Below are 20284 nucleotides of genomic sequence, written 5' to 3' on the forward strand. Positions count from 1 at the left end.
TTTTTGGCCTCCTCCACAAGTGCATGGGAGTCTACCTGAACATAGTAACTACTTCCACTGACACTCCAGCCTTTTGTCCCAAAAAAACTTCATTTCCTCCACATCACAAGTGAGCCAGTGAGCTCAAGGACAATGCAAGGTGTATTATAGGGCTATTATAGGAGGGCTATTATCCTTCTCTTTCTATCCAGCTCTTCCATTATTTCATTACTAAGAAATTCAGTTTGCTGGGAACATTTTCTGAACACTACAGTTACACTAAGAGCAAAAATTATTAACAGTAAAGGATCCATTACCTCTTTATGAGCTTCACTGGATATTTTATTGGTGTACCGCAGAACTTCCAACTCCATGTCTGTTTTAATCACACGACTTCAAAGAAAAGAATACAAGGAATGAGGTTAGGTTAGTCATTTTTCATGCAAATCAGCAGACTAATTTAACAGAATAAAACAAAAAAATAATCAAGTGAAATAATATGTAAACCTACAGTAGAATTAGACCAAATATGCTTCTAAAGTGAAAAGATATTATAAGTAACAGGACATAAGGAAGATTTTTAGATGAAAATGTTTTGTTGGCATTAATCTGCCATTAACACAGCAAGCTTGCAAAGGAAGTCACATGCATTTTAACAGACTTGCATTATTTTAATAATATCAAGCAGACATTTTGCCCAATCAACATTTTCTAAATCTGATATAGTTTACATTAACTACAAAAATGCATTGCTTTTCTCTTAGTCATGGGTCAAACACTATTTCAAACAGAACATTTCAATACCTGATTTATTTTTAACATAATACAAAACTGTTTTACATAATGGAATTTTCCATGGCTCCAAGTGCTTGTATGCAGCACAACCCAAACTCCTTTTTATTTTCAGTGCATCAAAGAACAAACAAACAGGACGGTCATTTGATATAAAAGAGTAGATGACATTCCCAAAACAAAAGGAAAGAGTAATTAAGGCCACTCTACTCATTCTCCTCATGTATGTGTTTCCTGACAGAATTCTTGTTTCCAAGAAATACTCAGGTATAGAATAACGTATGTGTATACACTTATGAGTCTCAATATTCAAAATTCTTGAGATTAGTTAAAAATATACTTTTAATTAAGTCTATGGTGCTTTTTATTGCATGTTTCAAGTAAGAAAAAGTAACTTTGATATGATCTACGATGTGCAGATAATTGCATATTCTTCCATTAAAATTGCATTTTTTTTATTTTGTTTTTACACATTAAGGATTTCATGTTTTCACACCATTCATATGTTCATCTCAAAAGCAACCTTAAAGTACCTTTTTTATACTCTCAAAGCAGAGAGCACTGCCCATATTAGAACTACACCTATTGAGTTTTGTGGAGATGTTTAAAGTTTGTTTTCAAATTTAACTTAAGCATATGCATTGATTGTAACTTATCATAATTCAGCCATGTACTAAAATGGTCATCCACATTTACCCTTTTTATTTTAACCTTGCTATGTTTATGCTATTCTGGAATAACAGGATCTACATCTATAGGCTTGGAAGGGTTAGATTTTTAATCAACAAATGTCTGTAAATGTCAGTTTTATCATACACACACAAACCAACAAAAATATATTTCAAAATAGGTATGATTTATTGATTTAAGAATATTTAATTTGTGTATTTTATATGTTGACTATATCTGTTTTAAGAGTTATAAATCTTCAACTTTTTAAATCTTAATGTCTGCTGTCATTAAATACTTGCCTGACCCCAATAATTATCCAAAACTGTGAAAATGTAAGGTCGATAAAAATGTTTAAAGATAATAGTCTTATCTGTCAAAATTATAAAAAAAAATAATAATAATTCTGCCAAGCCTAAATATTTGTGTTCCCATGGTTTGCTTTAATGAAATTCAGAAATTGTTTATTCATCCAAAAGTGTGTGTGTGACAGGAGACGTTCTCTATAGACTTGACTGCAAGTCAAGAATTATTTGAGATGGCGGGACATAGTGCATTTCATTCAAAAATAATATTTACTGGTGACAATCAAGGCACCTTCATAAAACTGCTGATACAGATTGAAATTCTATTATAAACAGAAACATGGTAAAGGGGAAATAGGTTAGATTTTTCTTGACAACTTAGGAAATAACACAAAATAATTATTAAACACAATGAGAATTTTACCACTGAAATAAACCATTCAAAAATCATGTTTTAGAATGGATGAAAAACCAGAGAAGAATTCAGAATGGCATAAGATACTCCCATTCCAGCCACAGGTAAGGAGATAAATTGTTCTATTTTGGAGAAGACACATGGAATAGCAGCTTAACTATATTCTTGTTAGATTGAGGCAGTACCAGTTTACAGATTTCTGATAGTGTTCTTTGGAATACCAAAAGGTGCTAGTAGGACAATTTAAGACCTGTTTGATCTGCCTTTTTATTGCTTTCAATGTACAGTATATATCTGTAATCTGTAGGTGCCTCACAAATAGTTTATTTCATAGTTTAATGTCTAATCCCTACTGAGATCAGCTCCTGACAAATTACTAACTGCTCAAATGCACATGCAAACAGTATGGACTAAAGCCCATTCTACCTCAATAGATCACAAAGCTTTATTGTCAAGACATTTAACTAAAACTCTGTGTTCTGCTTTACACGATAACTTTTATGTTGTCTTTTGCATAAAGGAGATCCTATTTAGTATTAGTTTTATTTATAGGTATTTCTGTAGCATTTACCACCCTTGTTTCTAGGTATTTAAACACTACAACTCTATAGGAAATATCCATCCACTTGAAAGGCCATCACAAGGCTCTCTTCACTACACCAGTGAAGTGTTGCTACACAAGTGCTTGCCATGAGGGGAGGCTGCAGGCAGTGCAACTGCCCAGAAACCTCTGCGCCCCAAGCTACAGTGGTGGTGGTAGTGGTGACCTGTATCAGACCCCAGAAGACTTCCTCGGATGGGGTTGTTGGGCTACTGAATTTATGATTACATGGCTCAAAATCTCCAGATACAGAGTGCAGAAGGACCGCTGACTATATTCCAGCCAGCAGATTAAGGTAGCAACCATGGAGGGGCTTCAGCCTGCTTTGTGGGCTTTGGATGCAGGATATCCCTTTCTCTTCCTCCAAGACCCTCATCATTTCCCTGCACAAAGTCCAGTTTCTCTGACTTACTGTAAAGAGCAGTGAGTTTCACATTGCAAGACAAGCCAAATGGTGAAAGTCCTACTATTTTCAATAATTAATATTTATACTTTTAAAGATAATTCACCTTAGTAAGGAGAAGAAAATATTGTATTTGTGTACTAATATAGACTTAAGCATCCTATTAAAAATAGCTTGTGGCCAAATATGCATACTTTCATTAATATTTGAATGGAAAAAATTTGCTTACTGGCTCAAGCTAATGCAACTGCAGAATATACATAGTTGGTGTGTAAACTAAGCCTTAGATTAACAGCAAAATTACCGAATGCAGTCAATTAAAAAAATCCACACTTGTATGATTTTTTTTTAAATAAAGCTACTGTTAGATGATTACTAAAACTAGAATAGAGAAAGATTTGTTTTTCCTATCTCCCCTATTCACTCATACATATACTTTGTGCTTTTATATGCACTTTCTGCATAGGCAGTTTCTCCTCTTTGTGGGTCTTTCACCCAGCAACAGGGGAGAGAAAAAGTTTAAAACAGAAACACTTTCATGCCTGAAACTAATTTCAACTGGCTAAATTTCAAAACTGTCATGCCCAACATACCAAAAACCTGCTCTCTATTAATGAAATGATCCAAACAAGTCATTAGCATGGCTACGATATAACTTCATTGTGAATTCCTTAGATGGGGTATTCTGGTCTCCAGAGACATATAAACATCCTGTTTTCTAACCTATTTGCTTCTGTGTGTATATGCAAAAATGTATGAGTGATCTGGGTCCCTTGGAAAGTAACTATATGGTGTGACAGACCCAGACCAGTGGGGTACAGGAGTCTGGTAGAGGGCAAGTATTCTGGTCACTGGATGAGTAGTTTTCTGTTCCCTGAGTGACCAGAGCAGGGGCTGCACTAGAGTAATCAGGAACCTGCTAGAACCAATTAAGGCAGACAGGCTGATTAGATCACCTGCTGCCAATCAAGGCAGGCTAATCAGGGCACCTGGGTTTAAAAAGAAGCTCACTCCAGTCAGGCGAGGAGGAGCCAGAGGAGAGGAAGTGAGTGTGAGGAGCTGGGAGTAAGAGGCACAAGGAGCTGAGGGTGAGAGTGTGTGCTGCTGGAGGACTAAGGAGTACAAGCGTTATCAGACACCAGGAGGAAGGTCCTGTGGTGAGGATAAAGAAGATATTTGGAGGAGGCCATGGGGAAGTAGCCCAGGGAGTTGTAGCTGTCATGCAGCTGTTACAAGAGGCGCTATAGACAGCTGCAATCCACAGGGCCAGGGGCTGGAACCTGGAGTAGAGGGCGGGCCCGGGTTCCCCCCAAACCTCTCAACTCCTGATCAGACAGAGGAAGAGTTGATCCAGACTGTGGGGAAAATCAGTGAGGTGAGCAAATCTGCCGATAAGCGCAGGACCCACCAAGGTAGAGGAGGAACTTTGTCACAATGGGTACAAAATGAAAGCAAGATATCAGTCCTATTTATATTTAACATAAATCCATTTGTCAATCTCCTAGCTGCTTTCCATGGCAGATCTAAATCTTTTTGAACTGTGTGCACAACTCACTCTTTGTTCACTTCATCTTAAGTCTTGCATTTTGGGCAAGTGCTACCAATTTACAACTGGCCTGTATATGGAGGCTCTAGATAAGCAACAAAAATCACACAGAACTGAGTTGCCTTGATCCTTTCAAGATTCTAATGTTACTTTATACATTTAATTTTCAAAAGCCACTTTTTCCACAGTAGTTGTTATATTTATGTCCATTAAGTTCTCTCTCTAGGATTCAGTTCAAATAAGTGTTAAGAACTTCAAGGAAAATTTAAACTCTAGACTCTTCAAATCTATTTACGTGCATTATCTGATACAATAAACTGTGTATGAAATATTTGTAACTTTGAAAATTAGTCCATAATTGTAAGGGATTATGTAATCTTGCAATAAAAATTCCCATATCCAGTGGTGTGCTAAGGAGAAGCATTAAAGATCTGGGACAACCCTAAATCTTAATTTACTGGATTTTACGAATTTAAGGTTACAATTTATTTTATTTTAATAATTCTGTTAGAAGAATAAATTAATGCAAACTACCATGCTATGGAAATCCTTTCATTAAAGCAATGAAAAAAAGCTGAGTAAGAAAAACAGAGTAAAAAATTGTTACCTACCTTTTCACATCCGATGTTCTTCGAGATGTGTTGCTCACGTTCATTCCATTCTAGGTGTGTGTGTTCCGTGCATAGTCATTGGAGATTTTTGCCTTAGTGGTATCCGTATGCTCGGCTGTGGCGCCCCCTTGAGCGCTGCACTCATGTGCTGGTATATTAGGCACTGCTGGTCCTACGCCCTCTCGGTTCCTTGCTGCTGGCAACTCCGACAGAAGGGGCAGGAAGGCAAGTAATGGAATGGACATGAGAACACATCTCGAAGAACAACAATTACGAAAAGGTAGGTTACCATTTTTTCTTCTTTTAATGTTTGCTTATTCTAGGTGACTCACAAGCAGTATCCTCAGAAGTGGGCTCAGAATTCAAGGTCTTGCGGCTTGCAGCACTGTTCTACTGAAGCCAGCATCATCCCAGGCCTGCTGGGTAAGTGTGTAATGGGACATGAATGTGTGGATGGATGACCAGGTGGCTGCCCTACAGATGTCCTGGATAGGCTCTTGGGGTAGGAAAGCTGCCCGAGGCTTACACTGTGGTTGAATGGGCGGTTACGAACGCTGGAGGGGGCGCCTTTGCCTGATTGTAGCAGCAGCAAATACAGGCAGTGATCCAAGAAGAAATTCTTTGAGCAGACACTGGATGACCTTTTATCCTGTTGGCTTGGTTTTTTCAAGGTAGGAAGTTAGCGCCCTCCTGACGTCTGGGAAATGCAACCTATGCTCCTCCTTCAATTATGCAGCTTTGGAAAAAAGACAGGTAAGTAAATGTCCTGGCCTTTATGAAACTGAGATCACCTTAGGCAAGAAAGCCGGGTGTGGTCACAGCTGGACCTTGTCTTTGTAAAAGACTGTAAAGAGATGTTCCGAGGTAAGCACCCTAATCTCAGAGACTCAGAGATGTTATTGAAACCAAGAACATGACCTTCCAGGAAAGGAGGAGAGAACAGGAAGCCAGAGACTCAAAAGGGGTTCCCATGAGCTGTAACAGCACAAGATTCAGGTCCCACAGCGGGACGAGGTCCCTGACTTGCATGTAGAGGTGCTCGAGGCCCTTGAGGAACCTGGCTGTCACATACTGGGTGAAAAATCAACCTATCTTCGAGTGGTGAATGGAAAGCTGAGATAGTGGCCAAGTGGACCTTAACAGATGAAAGGGACGGACTGTGGTGCTTGAGATGCAGAAGGTAGTCCAGGATTAATTGCAGCAAGGCCTGCTTGGGCCAAATGCCTTTATCTGAGGACCAACAAGCAAACCACTTCCATTTGGCCAGGTAAGTTACTCTGGTGGAGGGCTTTCTGCTGCCCAACAGGACCTGTTGGACACCAGCTGAGCACTCCTGCTCCTCCGCATTTAATCATGCGGCATCCAAGCTGCCAGGTGTAGCACCATCAGATTCGGATGCAGAAGACTACCATGGTTTTGGGAGAGCAGGTCTGGCCAGCAGTAGCTGGAACGGAGGAGCCACTGAGAGGTCTAGCAGTGTGCTGAACCAGTGCTAGTGTGGATGAGCCAGTGCTAGGAGGATCATCGTTGCCCTGTCCTGCTTGATCTTCATGAGGACTCTGAATTAACAGCACTGGAGGGAAGATGTACATTAGAGCTCCCAACCACAGGAGCAGAAAAGCATCTGACAGTGAGCCTCTGTCAATCCCCTGAATCGAGCAGAAAACATGGCACTTTCTGTTCTGCCTGGATGTCAGCAGATCCTCCTGAGGAGTCCCCCACCTCTGGAAGACAAGGCTGAACACTTCTGGATGGAGGGACCACTCATGGTGAGACAAAAAGGTCTTGCTGAGGCAATCTGCCAAAGTGTTCCTGGCCCCAGAGAGGTGTGCGGCTATGACATGGATGTTGTGTTGTACACAGAAGCCCCAAAGCCCGAGGGCTTCTTGGCAAAAGGGCAGATGATCTGGCTCCACCTTGCTTGTTGATATAGAATATAGCTGCTGTACTGTCTGTCAGGACCTGAACCACCCTGCTTTTTATGTGAAGTAGAAAGGCTTGGCAGGCCAAGTAAACTGCTCTGAGCTCCCTGACATTAACGTGTAGGGAGTGATCATGACTAGACCAATGACCTTGCATGCTGAGATCACCCAGGTAGGCTCCCTACCCCCACCCCAGGTCCAAGGCATCAAAGATGATGGGTCACCGATGGGGACGGAGCCATGAAGGGAATTTCCTTCAACACTGATGGAAGATTCTGCCATTGTGTGAGTGATGACAGTACATGGTCCGGGATCCTGACTACATGGTCCATGATCTCTCTATTGGGGATGTAGACTGATGCTAGCCACGCCTTCAGGGGCCTAAAGTGGAGCCGCACGTGCCAGACCACGTAAGTGCAGGCTGCCACGTGGCCCAACAACTGCAGGCAAGTGTGAGCGGTGGTGAGATAGTGGACTTGCATGTCTGAGATCAGGTCCACCATGGCTTGGAACCGAGTCTCAGAGAGGAAGGCTCTGACCTGAGTAGAATCAAGGACCACGCCAATGAACTCTATGCACTGCACTGGAATTAAAGTTGATTTTTTCTCATTTATTAATAGCCCCAGGTTGTGGCAGGTGGAGCAAACCAGATCAAGATGACGACGTACCTGATCCTGGGACCAGCTATTTATTAGCCAGTCATTGAGGTATGGGTAAATTTGAACACCTCAATTCCTCAGGTAAGTGGCCACTCTCTTTATGCACTTTGTGAATACTCTCAGGGCTGAAAAGAGACTGAAGGGCAGCAAAGTGAACCGGAAATGGCACTGGCCAAACAAAAATGAAGGAAGCGTCTGTGTCTTGGGAAAATATGGAAATATGTGTCCTTCAAGTCGAGGCCGGCACACGAGTCTCCCAGATCCAGGGAGCAGATGATGGAGGCCAGGGAGACCATATGAAACTTCAACTTCTTGAGAGACTTGTTGAAGTGACACAGGTCCAGAATGGGTCTGAGGACCCCTTTTGCTTTTGGGAGTAGAAACCTTTCCCTTTCATGTCTTGAGGGACCTCCTCCACTGCCCCCAGGTGCAGAAGGTTCTTTTAAGAAAGGCCCCTGAAGAGTGACAAGGAAGGAAGATGGGAGGGAGGGTCAACCACGAACTGCAGGGTGTAACCTGAAGATATTATGTTAAGCACCCAATGGTCCAAGGTCAGTCATGACCAGGCCGACTGGAAGTGGCACAGGTGGTTGAGGAAAGAGTATGAGGGTGGATCCTGGGATATGACTGGACGCCGTCCTTGAGTGTACCCTCAAAATGCCTGTTTCTAGCTTCCTTGGTTACTGGAAGTGCCAGGCCGAGCAGATGAATGGGAAGACGACCGGTGTCAACGCTTAAACTCCTTGTCTCTGTCCTTTTTCCTGTAGGTATTCAGCCAGGGAGTCCCCCAGGACCTAAACTCGGGAGGCGGAGGAGACGGAAGACAGAACAGCTCAGGGGTATGAAGGCCCAGCCCAAGGAGTGAAGGGTGGCACCAGAGTCTTTAAGGCCATGGAGCTTTGTGTCCGTGAGCTTGGAGAACACCCTGTTGCATAACAAGCATGGTTTGAAGCTGGGGGAATGGGGCATGCCCCACTCCAGGGTGAAGTCCCAGCCGGGACTCTAACTACCAAACAAACCTAACACTTAACTCAATGGCTAATTAACCATATACAAAGAAGATAGACAATGAGTTGTAAAGAACCACTAATGCTCTTGCAATGCAAGACAAGGCACTCTGACTAACTGTCATGGGCGATAAGAAGGAACTGAGAGGGCATAGGGCTGGTGGCACTTAACATACCAGGGCATTAGCGCAACACTCAACGGGGTGCCACAGCCAGCCCTATGGATACCACTAGGCAAAAATCTTCAACGACTGTGCATGAGCGCACACACACACACATCTAGAATAGAACTGACATGAGAAAGCATTCAAAGAAGAAGAATCTGATCTACTATCTGTTTTAAACTATCAAACAAAGTAATCCTTTTACTGTTTTCACAAAAACAGTAACTTAATATTATTAAACAACCTCGTTTGCATTTTCTTGGTCACCTTTTTCCCCTTCAACAAGGGCTCTGTATTGCCTACCTCCTGTAATTCCAAAATCCTATGATTCATACCCATTCCCTGATTGCTAATTCACTTCTGCACATCCTGAATCTTTCCTTAAACTATATGCCTATTGTGTAAAAGTGCTAAAATTACAGGATTTCCTATGCCCACTTACCTTATTGGTAAATTATCCAACAATACAATTTATTTTTAGTTACCCAAAGATTTTAAATGGACAAGTTATACATGCTTGAAAGAGAAAGTTGTATAATGAACACAAAATGATCTTTGATATCTTAAGCATAACTCTACAGACCAAGCACTGATTCATCAAAGTATTACAGGTTTTCTACAGAAATAATGAAAACATGAAATATACATATAAATGCACTCACAAAACTCATGCCCAGTTTTAAAATTTGTGGCAAAGTTAGATACATAGCAATTTTCTCATTTGTAGCAGGATCCACTCAAACAAAGAAAAAAAGTTGCAGCTGTCCCTCAAAATATACAAGAAACACAGAGACTTGAAACTGACCATACATAAGCACTCAAAAGTTCATCATTCCTAAAGCTGCTAGTGAAAAACAGCATATAAACAGAATGTTCAGACACTACTAAATGCTTCTCCCACATTGTTCAGATAACCCCTCTAAGATATACTACGTTATTAAAATACTAAAATTATTGAAAACATTATTTAACAATTGTTATTTTAGTGCTTGATTCTATTCAATTAAAGAAGCAAAAGCAATGAAATAGAACAGTGTCTATGAGTAATGAGCTGCTTCTGTCAGATAAATGCCAAGGCAAAAGGGTGGCTTGTAGTCATGTTCCAACTGGGACACATTTATCCAGTGACAACTTTTCATTGCAATTACTTTATTTCTATTTCAGTAAAATGACTGATGTGGAGATCAGCATTATGGTAGACAGACAATGGAACTATAGACTGACAATAGCCCATTGTGCAATTTAGGAAAACTTCATTCTGACTGACATACGAAGTCAAACTGGTTCAGTGTCTGTGTTGTGTTTTTCCGGGGGGAACAGACTTCAATATTTAAAGTATATTGCATATCCAATAAAAATATATGTTTTAAATTGTATTGGATATGTGAATAATCTAAAACAAAAAACTTCTGCAATAATTGCAAAAAAATTCAAAATACATTCAGTTTTCAGGTCAAGTTCTTTTTAGGTTTCATCTTTTAAATTGCACGATAAAGCAGTTTAATTAGAAAACTTTGAAAAACAAAGGCTTAAAGAGTGTGGGGGACGTCAGACCCATAATTTATCATACACTCTTGTCAGTACTGAACCCTTGTCCCAGCAGGGTGTTAGGACAATGGGAGACTCTAGTTCACATTTATTGTTGCTTCAGAAGGCTCAGCCATTTAACCTTTAGTTGCCAATTATGATAAAATGGGATTTCTCCGACAAATATAACAGAAAACAAAATGCTATAGCTTTTGCTAAAATGTGAAAGAATAAATGTGTCAACGGAAAAATACAACTCAAAATAATCAATTCAACTTTAAGGAGAAGACTTTTTGTGCATCCCTGCCATGAAATAGTATACAAATGACCCAAACTATTTGATATTCTAAAAAAAATATATTCCTCATTCCAAAAATGTATTGCTTTTCACCTAATGTTGCTTAGGTACAAACTGAAAAAGCCAAGGAAACCTTTAATTAAGGCAGTCTTAGTGCATATGCCATATCACCCAAACATGTAGACTCCTTACCCCCAAAAAAACACTTGCTTGACACTTCCAAGTTATGAAGAACACACCAACCTTTACAAATTCCTCTCCATTACACCTGAACAGAAAACCTGAACTCTTCTGCCGTAGCGGTCATTTTCTGAAGAGCTATGTGTCCCAAGAAAGCTTACCAAGTGCTATTTTTTAAATTGGGAAAGAACAAGGCCGAGTTCTTCTCTAGCATTCAAGTACGATATAGGAAGGAGATTCTTTCTGCACCACTGCTAGCTCCACCAACCTCTTCAAGTGCAATTCACGCTTTCCTTCTGATTTCCTCCCCTACACTTCCACCTCACATCCCCCATCCACCTGGACTCTCCCACCTGCACGTACTGTAGCCTCAAGTCCCTCTATCCCTTACTCCCCTAAGGGATAAATACCAATTCCCAAAACAGGGAAGGTGAGCAGAGATACAGGGAACATCGAGTATCTGGGTGGAATGGAGGCCCTAAGATGAAGGGGTCTGAGATATGCCCAGGAACTACTTGGAGCCCTCCAGAGTGCCGCTGTCCTATTTCTCCAGTATCCTGAGAGCTCAGTGATAAGGCTAAGCTTGGTGTCAGTGAAAGCTGATCTCCTTCAGCACAGTATCCCCTGCAACCCAGAGCAGGGTCTTCATCAGATGGATAAGTTGGCTCAGGAGTAGGGTTTGTAGCTCCACTCAATCCACCTACAACTAGAGCTGTCTCTCTTTTCTTGCCTCTTACTTGTAACAAATAGTCAGAAGAAGCAGGCAAGGAAAGTGAGAGAGTAGCTCCTGCAGGGAGGTCAGAAATGTAGCCCTGATCTCTGCTGCTAAGCCAGCTTACTCAAAGATCATGTTCTTGGTTGCATAGAGTCCTGCTTCTCACCTCTGCCAGAGCAGGATTATTCAAGGGAATGGGTCACACTGGGGCAGTGGTGTTAAGGAAGCATTACTTTCACAGATGTCTGAATGGAAGCACAGATGGCTATCATCAGCTGCTTTCCCAGCATCAACCATTATCTACTCATTCTTCCCTCCTTTCTGTATTTGACCCTCTGTAGGCAGTGGATCATATCACAGGACCCCTAAATGCTGTTCTGGAGTATCATAATATAGCATAAGGGACCGGAAGTTCCCAACAAAAAATTCCAGTACCATCCAGGGTGGAAAATAAATACCCTTTGATTTATGCTATTGCAATAATGTTCTTTTAAAAAATGTGATGCTGTTGAGTTGGGAGTCTCAGAAGAGGGGTACTAATTTTTCAGACAGCCACCTGTTGGCATTCTTTAGTGCCACGGACTCACAGAATCATGAGACTCCTTCCTGTAAACTTCCAAAGGTGGCCATTTTTAGAAGGCTCCTTTAAGGGAGTCCCTCCTCTCCCATGTGCAATGCCCCAAATCCAAGGATCTCAATCTTGTTGCAACAGAGATACTTTGAATGCTTCTGCGAGACTAATATATATTTTTGAAGGATTTAGCCCTGCTTGAAGTGGAAATCACAATGCAACTTTAACTAAAGAGCTATAAGAGCACCTCCATAATTTTTCACCCATTAAGATGAACAAATCACTGGTGGAGCAATATTTAAAAGGACATCTGGATCAGAAACTGTATGCAATAGAAAGTGACCACATGCAAAACATAGTATTATCTAAACATATTCAACAACTCTATTCTAAACTTCCAGCCATCCTAACAGAGTACCTGTCAAGGCTATCTGAACTGCTAAATGAATTCTCTCGCCCCATAAATTATCTTTGAATCTCAAGATTTGTATGGACAAGAAAATGGAAAAGGAGTTTAATAGCAGACTTATCTAAGTACCCATTCAAAATGCTTTAAGTAATTTTGCTTCATATAAGGAATACTGCAGTACTATATTACCAATCCTGACTCACATGCAGTCAGTGACATTTGTGTTTTGAAGTGCTAGCTGTCAAAGTTTCAGAGTAACTACACTTGTATCCTCTCCTCTGTTGCCCACTCCGGGAATGCCCAGTCAGGTGTCAGGTCTCCTGAAATCACCTGCTCATTGTCCTTCTGAGTCCTTAAGTCTCCACAGTTTACACTGTGATATCCCCATTAAATCAGTCTCCCAGAGTGCTAGGAACAGTGTATTGCCAGTAGTTACAAAATTACCATACAGCTCTTTCTAAACAAGCACATTTATTCTCAAGGAAAAAACATTACAGATGAAACATAACAAAAACAATAACCAGATTTAAACACAGTCTTATGGGGTCCTAGTGGGCCAAAGTCCTTCCAACCCTTCCACAAGGTTGGGGCCCCCCTTTGACTGAAGGTCCTGTCAATTTGCTGGAGGAGAAAATTTAAACCCAGCCTTTTTATATCAAAATCCCTCTTTTGGTCTGTTGGTCTATGGAAAACCCAGTTTGGACCAGTATATGCAAGCCTCCTCAGGGGGTGGTATCTCTATGAAGATTTCGCAACCTAAGTGATTCACCTTAATCACCCCCTACTATTTTGGGTTCCTAGAAGAGTTGTAGTAACCCTCCCCTCTGGAGTTGCATACAATCCTTGGCCTACTATGATACATAAACTTAATAAAATATGGTCCCCAACAATATTACAGGGGATTGCAATATCTGTCACACTAACATAATGGGAGCCAGTCAGTTTGCTCTAATCTAGGTATAACAGTTACTACCTGAATCTCCATGTTCAACCCCAGATCAATATACCAATGTGAAACCAGGGATTAGGACAATGCTAGTTCATATAGAATTCATGGGTTCAACCTCACTCTGGGGCAACACTTAACTTTTTAATTTTTTTCAAACAAGATTCTAGTTTGATAAGGGAACTGGGGACGGATTGTAGCTTTTTTTAAATACTAGAAAAATTAGGGGGAAAATTAAAAGCAACAACTTATAACAAGTTTCTTGAAATGTATAACAAACTCTTTCAACTTCAACTTCATTAATCCATATATCTTGTGCCATAACTATTAGTGATAAACACACAGAACGGGTCTATATCATGACAGGGCACTTAAGTTTATGCTTAATTTTCAGTATTTGAGTAGCTCCATTGATTTCAGTGTGACTACCCATGTGTTCTATGCACGTCACAGAGAGCAGGATCAAGCACTTAATTCAGAAACCTTAACTCTAAATTATTCAAGTTTCGTCTTGGGAACTTCCTTCTTCTGTGTGTGTGTGCAGCCAGCACAGGTTTCTGCACCAAGAGACTTTCCCTCTCCTAAGTTGTGCAGAAACTGCAGAAGAGGAACTCAGCTCCTGCACATCTAGATAGCTTTATTTTATCTAAAACTTGTTCCTTTTTTTTCTTTTAAGACATTATCACCACCAAAGTAGTGAAACAGATATGCAACAGAACAAAGAATCTGGCTTATTAAGCTTCCATTACTCTGATATGTTAATCATCAGGTGCCTTCAAGACAAATTTCAACTTTATACTTCTTTTCAGTACATGGACTTCTGTACAGAAGATTACTAATACTAGAGTAATGTTTATTATTAACATAAGTTATTAATAAGAGTAATGTATAGTAGCCTGTAATACATCAAGCTGCAATCCTAGGATGCAGTATGTATTTTTTCTGTTTATTTTTCAAAGGTTCCGAAAAACAAGTAGCTTATCTGTCGCAAGTAAGGTTTTGTTTTCTCAGCTCCAGAATAATACATTTAGAATACTTAGTTAAAAAAAATTTAATTAGCAAAAATCCACTCTGCTGTCTCTTCAGTTAATTTGCTAAATGAAAAAACAGAAAGCCTTAGTTATAAAATGGTTGTTAGGACAATGTTAATGATACTGTTAAAATGGAGAAATCATGGGTACCAAAAGGCAAAAGCTTTCTAAGATAAAATAGTATATTAATATAACTTACATATATTACAAAGTGTTGTAATTAATATTGTAATAAATTAAGAAATATTAACATTAATATTCTGTAGTACCTTATCATTTGGTTTATCTTAGGTTGGTGTTAATATATTGATAGATTATGGTGGAATTCCTCTAGAATTACATAGGACATATATATGAACAACAAAAGAATTCATTAGAATAATGCTATTAAAATAAATCCTAAAGGAAGAAAAAACATTTATAAAATGGCATCCTTTATATCAAGTATTAAATTAATACCTCCTTTGGTATTCATTGTAATATTGCCTATTCCTTTTAAATGTTACTTAACTTTTCTGTTCCTTATGGTGTTACAGAATGTTGATTTTTAAAACAAACTAAAATCTGAATCTTTGCATGTTGTTTTCATTCCCAGCATGAAACATAAGAATAAAAAACTGTCAAACAGCAAAGAGAGAGGCTTCTGTTGGAATGTCTACTGTTAAACATCCAATAAGGAATTTACCAGATTCTCCTGGGCGAAGTAATAAAACAAACAAGTTACAAAAAAAGGCTTAGGAAAAGAAAGGTTATAAACTACTTACCATTCCGCAATTTCAGGATGAAGAATTTTATTGTTCACATTAAATCTAACAAAAAATCCAACAACATACCAGAATTAAAAACTAGCAATACTATGAATTGCGGATGCCAGCATTTTTCTAAACACAATACCAAAATGTATTTTATATAATGTCTCATCTGAACACATGATAACTAGTACAGTTTTAGTTATCAAATAATGTACTGCATCATAATTTTTAAAAACGTATTTAGGCTCTCGATCTTGCAAATGCATGTGCTTATTATAACCCATGTCAGTAATCCCACTGAAGTCCATGAGACTAATTATATGTATACATTAAAACCAGTTAAAAGCAGTTTTAGGATCAGGCTCAGAGGGCATACATGCTAGTTGTCCCTATGTAGGAGTGAGGCTTTTTTATAAATAAGTAAAATATAATTTTCCATTTTTAAATCACTCAAATACATGAATAAAATTAAAATGGTGAATGTTTCATGTTCATCTCTAAAGTTCTTTAGCAGTTTCAAATCTTGGGGAAATCAAATAATATTTAGATTAAACAAACTTGTCAAAAGGTGAACTGCACAGAGAAAAAATAAAAAAGGACGTGTCCTCTTTTTGCTTCTCAATGATGCATAAAGAGAATGTGAAGGTTCCAACTCCTCACAACCACCTCTCAAGACAGCGTGGAAGGAGGGGCTCTCTTTGTTGCCTACGTCAAAGACTGATAACTGCAGCAGTTGCTATCATTTCATATTACAAGAGCCAACAGAGTAAAGGTTGAGACATTAAGCAGGGAGAAGGGATTTTTAGTTAAGTTGTTCAAAACTTTGTTTTTGTTGTTACCACTTCATTTCAATGACTAACATTTTGAATAAAAGGACAATCTGGTGCCATGAGCTCTTCAATTAGAGTGAGAGCTCACAATGAAAATGCCCCGGGATGTCCCACCCCAATATATCTTTCAGCGAAGCCAGAGAAAACAGATTGGAAGTTCCTCACACCTCTGAAGTATTTAAAAATAAATAAATAAAAAGTGTGTATGTGCCTTTCAGGCCTTCTTTATATATCATAAGGCACCAAAAAAAGCACAACCCAATTTTTAAAAGATTAGTTCAAAGTCACAGTTAACTGTCTAGGGCTTCAGATGGCAGAGCAATAACCCATCAATCTATGAATACAACAAACAAAAGTATTTCTACAACATGTGCTTATGAACCTATAAAATCTAAAAATGTGAGAGTCCATGACTTTGTATTCCTACTTCAAGAGCATGAGACAGAAAATGCCAACTTATCTCAGACTTCAACAAATACAAGTACATGTTGCACAGTATTCAATATTAAGGGTCTTCATTTAGACACCAGTGATCACCCCCACAACATGAAAACCACAATTCAGCATTCTGCATCATCATGGAAAACAACTGGTCACTTGGAAACATGAGAGAGTCTAGTAACATTTTATTTTCTTCAAGAACAACATCTGAACATTATCCCAATAGCTACTGTTAAAGTAGTTCTGTTAAAGAGGTAATCATTTGATGCAAGAGCCAGTAAAACACAAATCTACATAGAGGAAAAACTGATGAACAAGAAATAAAGTTTATGTAGAGAGGTTCAACAAACAAAAGATTGAATTCTGTCTCCAGCTGAAGAGTATTCCACCATGCCACTAAAGACAGATTAAAGGAAACAAGACATGAAAGGATATAAGCTGCATATGACATAAGCAACATCAATACAACAAATGAAACGCAAACTCAGAGCAGATTGATGAAGAAAAATAGTAAAAGGAGATATTGTAACAAGGCAGAAAGTTGCACTAACAGCTCTATTTAAACTTACATAGACAAGTACAGCATTGTAGCCATGTGGTTCCACGATATTAAAGAGACAAGGTGAGTGAAGTAATATCTTGTATTGGATGAATTTCTGTTCATGAAAGAGACAAACTTTTGAGCTACAAAGAGATCTTCTTCAGGTCTGGCCCCAGCTTGTCTCTCTCACCAACAGAAGTTGGTCCAATAAAAGATATTACCTCATCCACCTTGTCTCTCTAATGGACAAGTACAAAATAGCCAATGACATTATGAGTAGGGAAAAAAAACAACAACAATTTCTGAGGGAAAAGGTTAAGAGACCATAAAGGACAGGGAAGGCAAGCACCGAGGAAAGATGAAAATACACATCTAGTCAGTCAACATACTGTCTCTCCTGTGAATCAGAGGTTGTCTTATTAAATTTATAACTTTAATAAAAAACACAAGGATCCAAAATTACTCAAACCAACCTACCAAGAGATCAAACTCAAAAAAGGCAGCCAAGTGCAAAGGACTGAATGAAACAAAAAGAAAGATAAACCTTTCAGAAGAGCTACTTAGGACTGAGAAGAAAAAAGCCAGAGGCAGATAAGTGACTGAATAGATTTGTTGAAATAACTATCTTTGTAGAGAAGAGTACCTATACCAGAGCACTACATTGAGGCACTCACCTAAGATATGGCACCTAAATACCAGCTGCAGTCAGCAGGCATGTGAGGAAAACCAGATAACAGAGGAATGGCATGAATAAGGGACCAGTGGTCACAAGTCAAGGCTTGAATTTTATCTCTCATCTGAGGTCCGGTCTACACTACAGACCTATATCGGTATAGCAACAACACTCAGGGGTGTGAAAAATCCACAGCCCTGAGCAACATAGGTATACCAACCAAACCACACCCACTTGTTCCCCTCCTCCACCCCATGTAGACAGAGTTATGGCAGCAAGATAACTTATCCCACCAACATAGCTATCACCTCTTGGCGAGGCAGATTAACTACGCCAAAGGGAGAGATCTCTCCCATCGGTGTAGAGCATCTTCATTAAAGTGATCCAGCGTTTTAAGAGCAGACATGACCTGCAAGAGATCGTTGTGGTATCTGCAGCACTAAATACAGGATAGCAATTTAGAACACAATGGTGGGGGGCACTGGCTCAATCATAGGGAACAGCATCATCTATTCTACACAGTTTATGGTTGGAAATCTATCAGCTAAGAACTGACGTGGCTCAATCCTTTGTGAATGCCGACAGGTTCACAACACAAGCAATAAGCTGCAGGCTATCCCTGCTTATGATGCAGGGGCACCTATACTAATTACTCAAATTATATTTCACTTTAATTAGCAATAAGGGAGCTGAACAAGCTACATTGTAAAGGATACTGGTTAAGTTATAAGCCTAAGGGGAAGAACATGTAGTCATCACCATGGATGCACAAATAGCAGAGAAGCAAAATTATTTTATATAAAGTATTACATAAATATTCCTGGTTATTCTTCTAAAAAGTTTAGATTATGCTTGATAGTAAACAATTATTCTCTAAAAAATGAACCCCCAGCTGTCCTTCTGCTAAGAGGATCATAAAAACCAATCCAATTCTAAATCTCACTGCAATTTGCAAATTCACAACACTTAAAAAATCTGACACGTGGACTGGAGGGAGAAGGAAAACTGACATTTTGCTATGGCTATACAATCTGTAACATGTGTTAATATCCCTAATTAATCAACACAAAACTAAGATATAATATATTTAACTGCATCTTCAAATTGAATTAATTTTGTGCCCAGTTGTTCTTTAATAAACATGGCAATTGTATGCATTTCCAAAAAGTCAGTATACATATCCTGAATAAGCAGCCACTATAAACGCTTTTCCTGTGTACAAAACATGCTGATCAGAAACTCTTTATGCATTTATGATAAAAACTATAGAAATCTTACACTTGTCAGTGTATCAACTGAAGACACAAGACCAAAGCTCTCTCCCTCCCTCCCTATTACGAAATGTCAAACCCTTTCCCAAAATCTACTAGGCCTGCATTAGAGAGAGGAACCTTGCAGAGTAATCTAAAGGTTAGTCTTGCTGTCAGACCAACATGTGATATTCTGAAAGTGCCAAACATTCCAACAATTTTTAAGCAGATGACTGAATCTCTTACATCAAATAATTTTGAGGGGGGGGGGGTCGGGAAAAATCACACTTCAATATGTCCTGTAAGTAAAAAAAAGATCAATTCAATGCCTTTTAAGTTAAACCACAATACTGTAGTTTGTATGCACATAATCTGATGTGCGAGGAATATTATTTTATAGTGCTTATATTCAAGATAAGAAAGCATTTTACAAGCATTATGTTTCATTACAGTCATGTGGGGCAGGTAAATCATTGTGCCTATTTTATAGATGGGAAAACAGGCAGAGGCTATGTTACCTGTCCAAGATCAAAAAATCAGGTAAATTTCAGAAGCATGAAAAGGAACCAGGTTTTCTAAGCAGTCTCCTACTGTAAACAATTAATACTGCATGAGTATTCATTAGTGAACAGAAATATTTACAAAAACAAACAATTCTGTACTTTTACAAGTTGCAGCTAACATACCAACTGCTTTTTAGTTCTTCAAAATATACAGTCTGAAGTTACACAGGAGTACAAGTGATGGCTATACTACAGGAAATGATAATGTGAATCATTATTAGAAGCTCATTTCTGCAGATACATAAAAGTGAACTTGCTCATCACTGGCAGGACAAAAGCAATCTAAGGTTGGCCTTTCGGCCAAGGTAGAAATAACCCAGGGATCATAATGGAGACAAGGTAATTGCTCTGAAGTGGGAAATTAATAAAATAGCTAAGATAATTAATGATCAAGGAGACATTCCAAGGTTGAAAAAGTGAGGCAAGGAAGCAACATTATTGGAGCAAGTAAGAGGCAGCTTCTGCAGAGCACAGCAAGCATAGG

At 39.1% G+C, this 20284-nt stretch overlaps 1 protein-coding gene across 2 annotated transcripts in view; it reads right to left on the reverse strand.

Moving 5' to 3' along the window:
- Positions 1 to 20284, reverse strand: part of PEPD (peptidase D) — a 243908-nt gene that overhangs the window by 172532 nt on the left and 51092 nt on the right. For both annotated transcript variants that reach the window (XM_075073631.1, XM_075073630.1), the window contains 2 exons: positions 15515 to 15559; positions 297 to 372 (listed from right to left, as the gene is read on the reverse strand). In XM_075073631.1, coding sequence (XP_074929732.1) covers positions 297 to 372; positions 15515 to 15559 — 121 coding nt within the window. The remainder of the gene's footprint in view (positions 1 to 296; positions 373 to 15514; positions 15560 to 20284) is intronic.

The sequence above is a fragment of the Chelonoidis abingdonii genome, chromosome 19, assembly GCF_003597395.2.
Source record: "Chelonoidis abingdonii isolate Lonesome George chromosome 19, CheloAbing_2.0, whole genome shotgun sequence".
NCBI lineage: Eukaryota > Metazoa > Chordata > Testudines > Testudinidae > Chelonoidis > Chelonoidis abingdonii.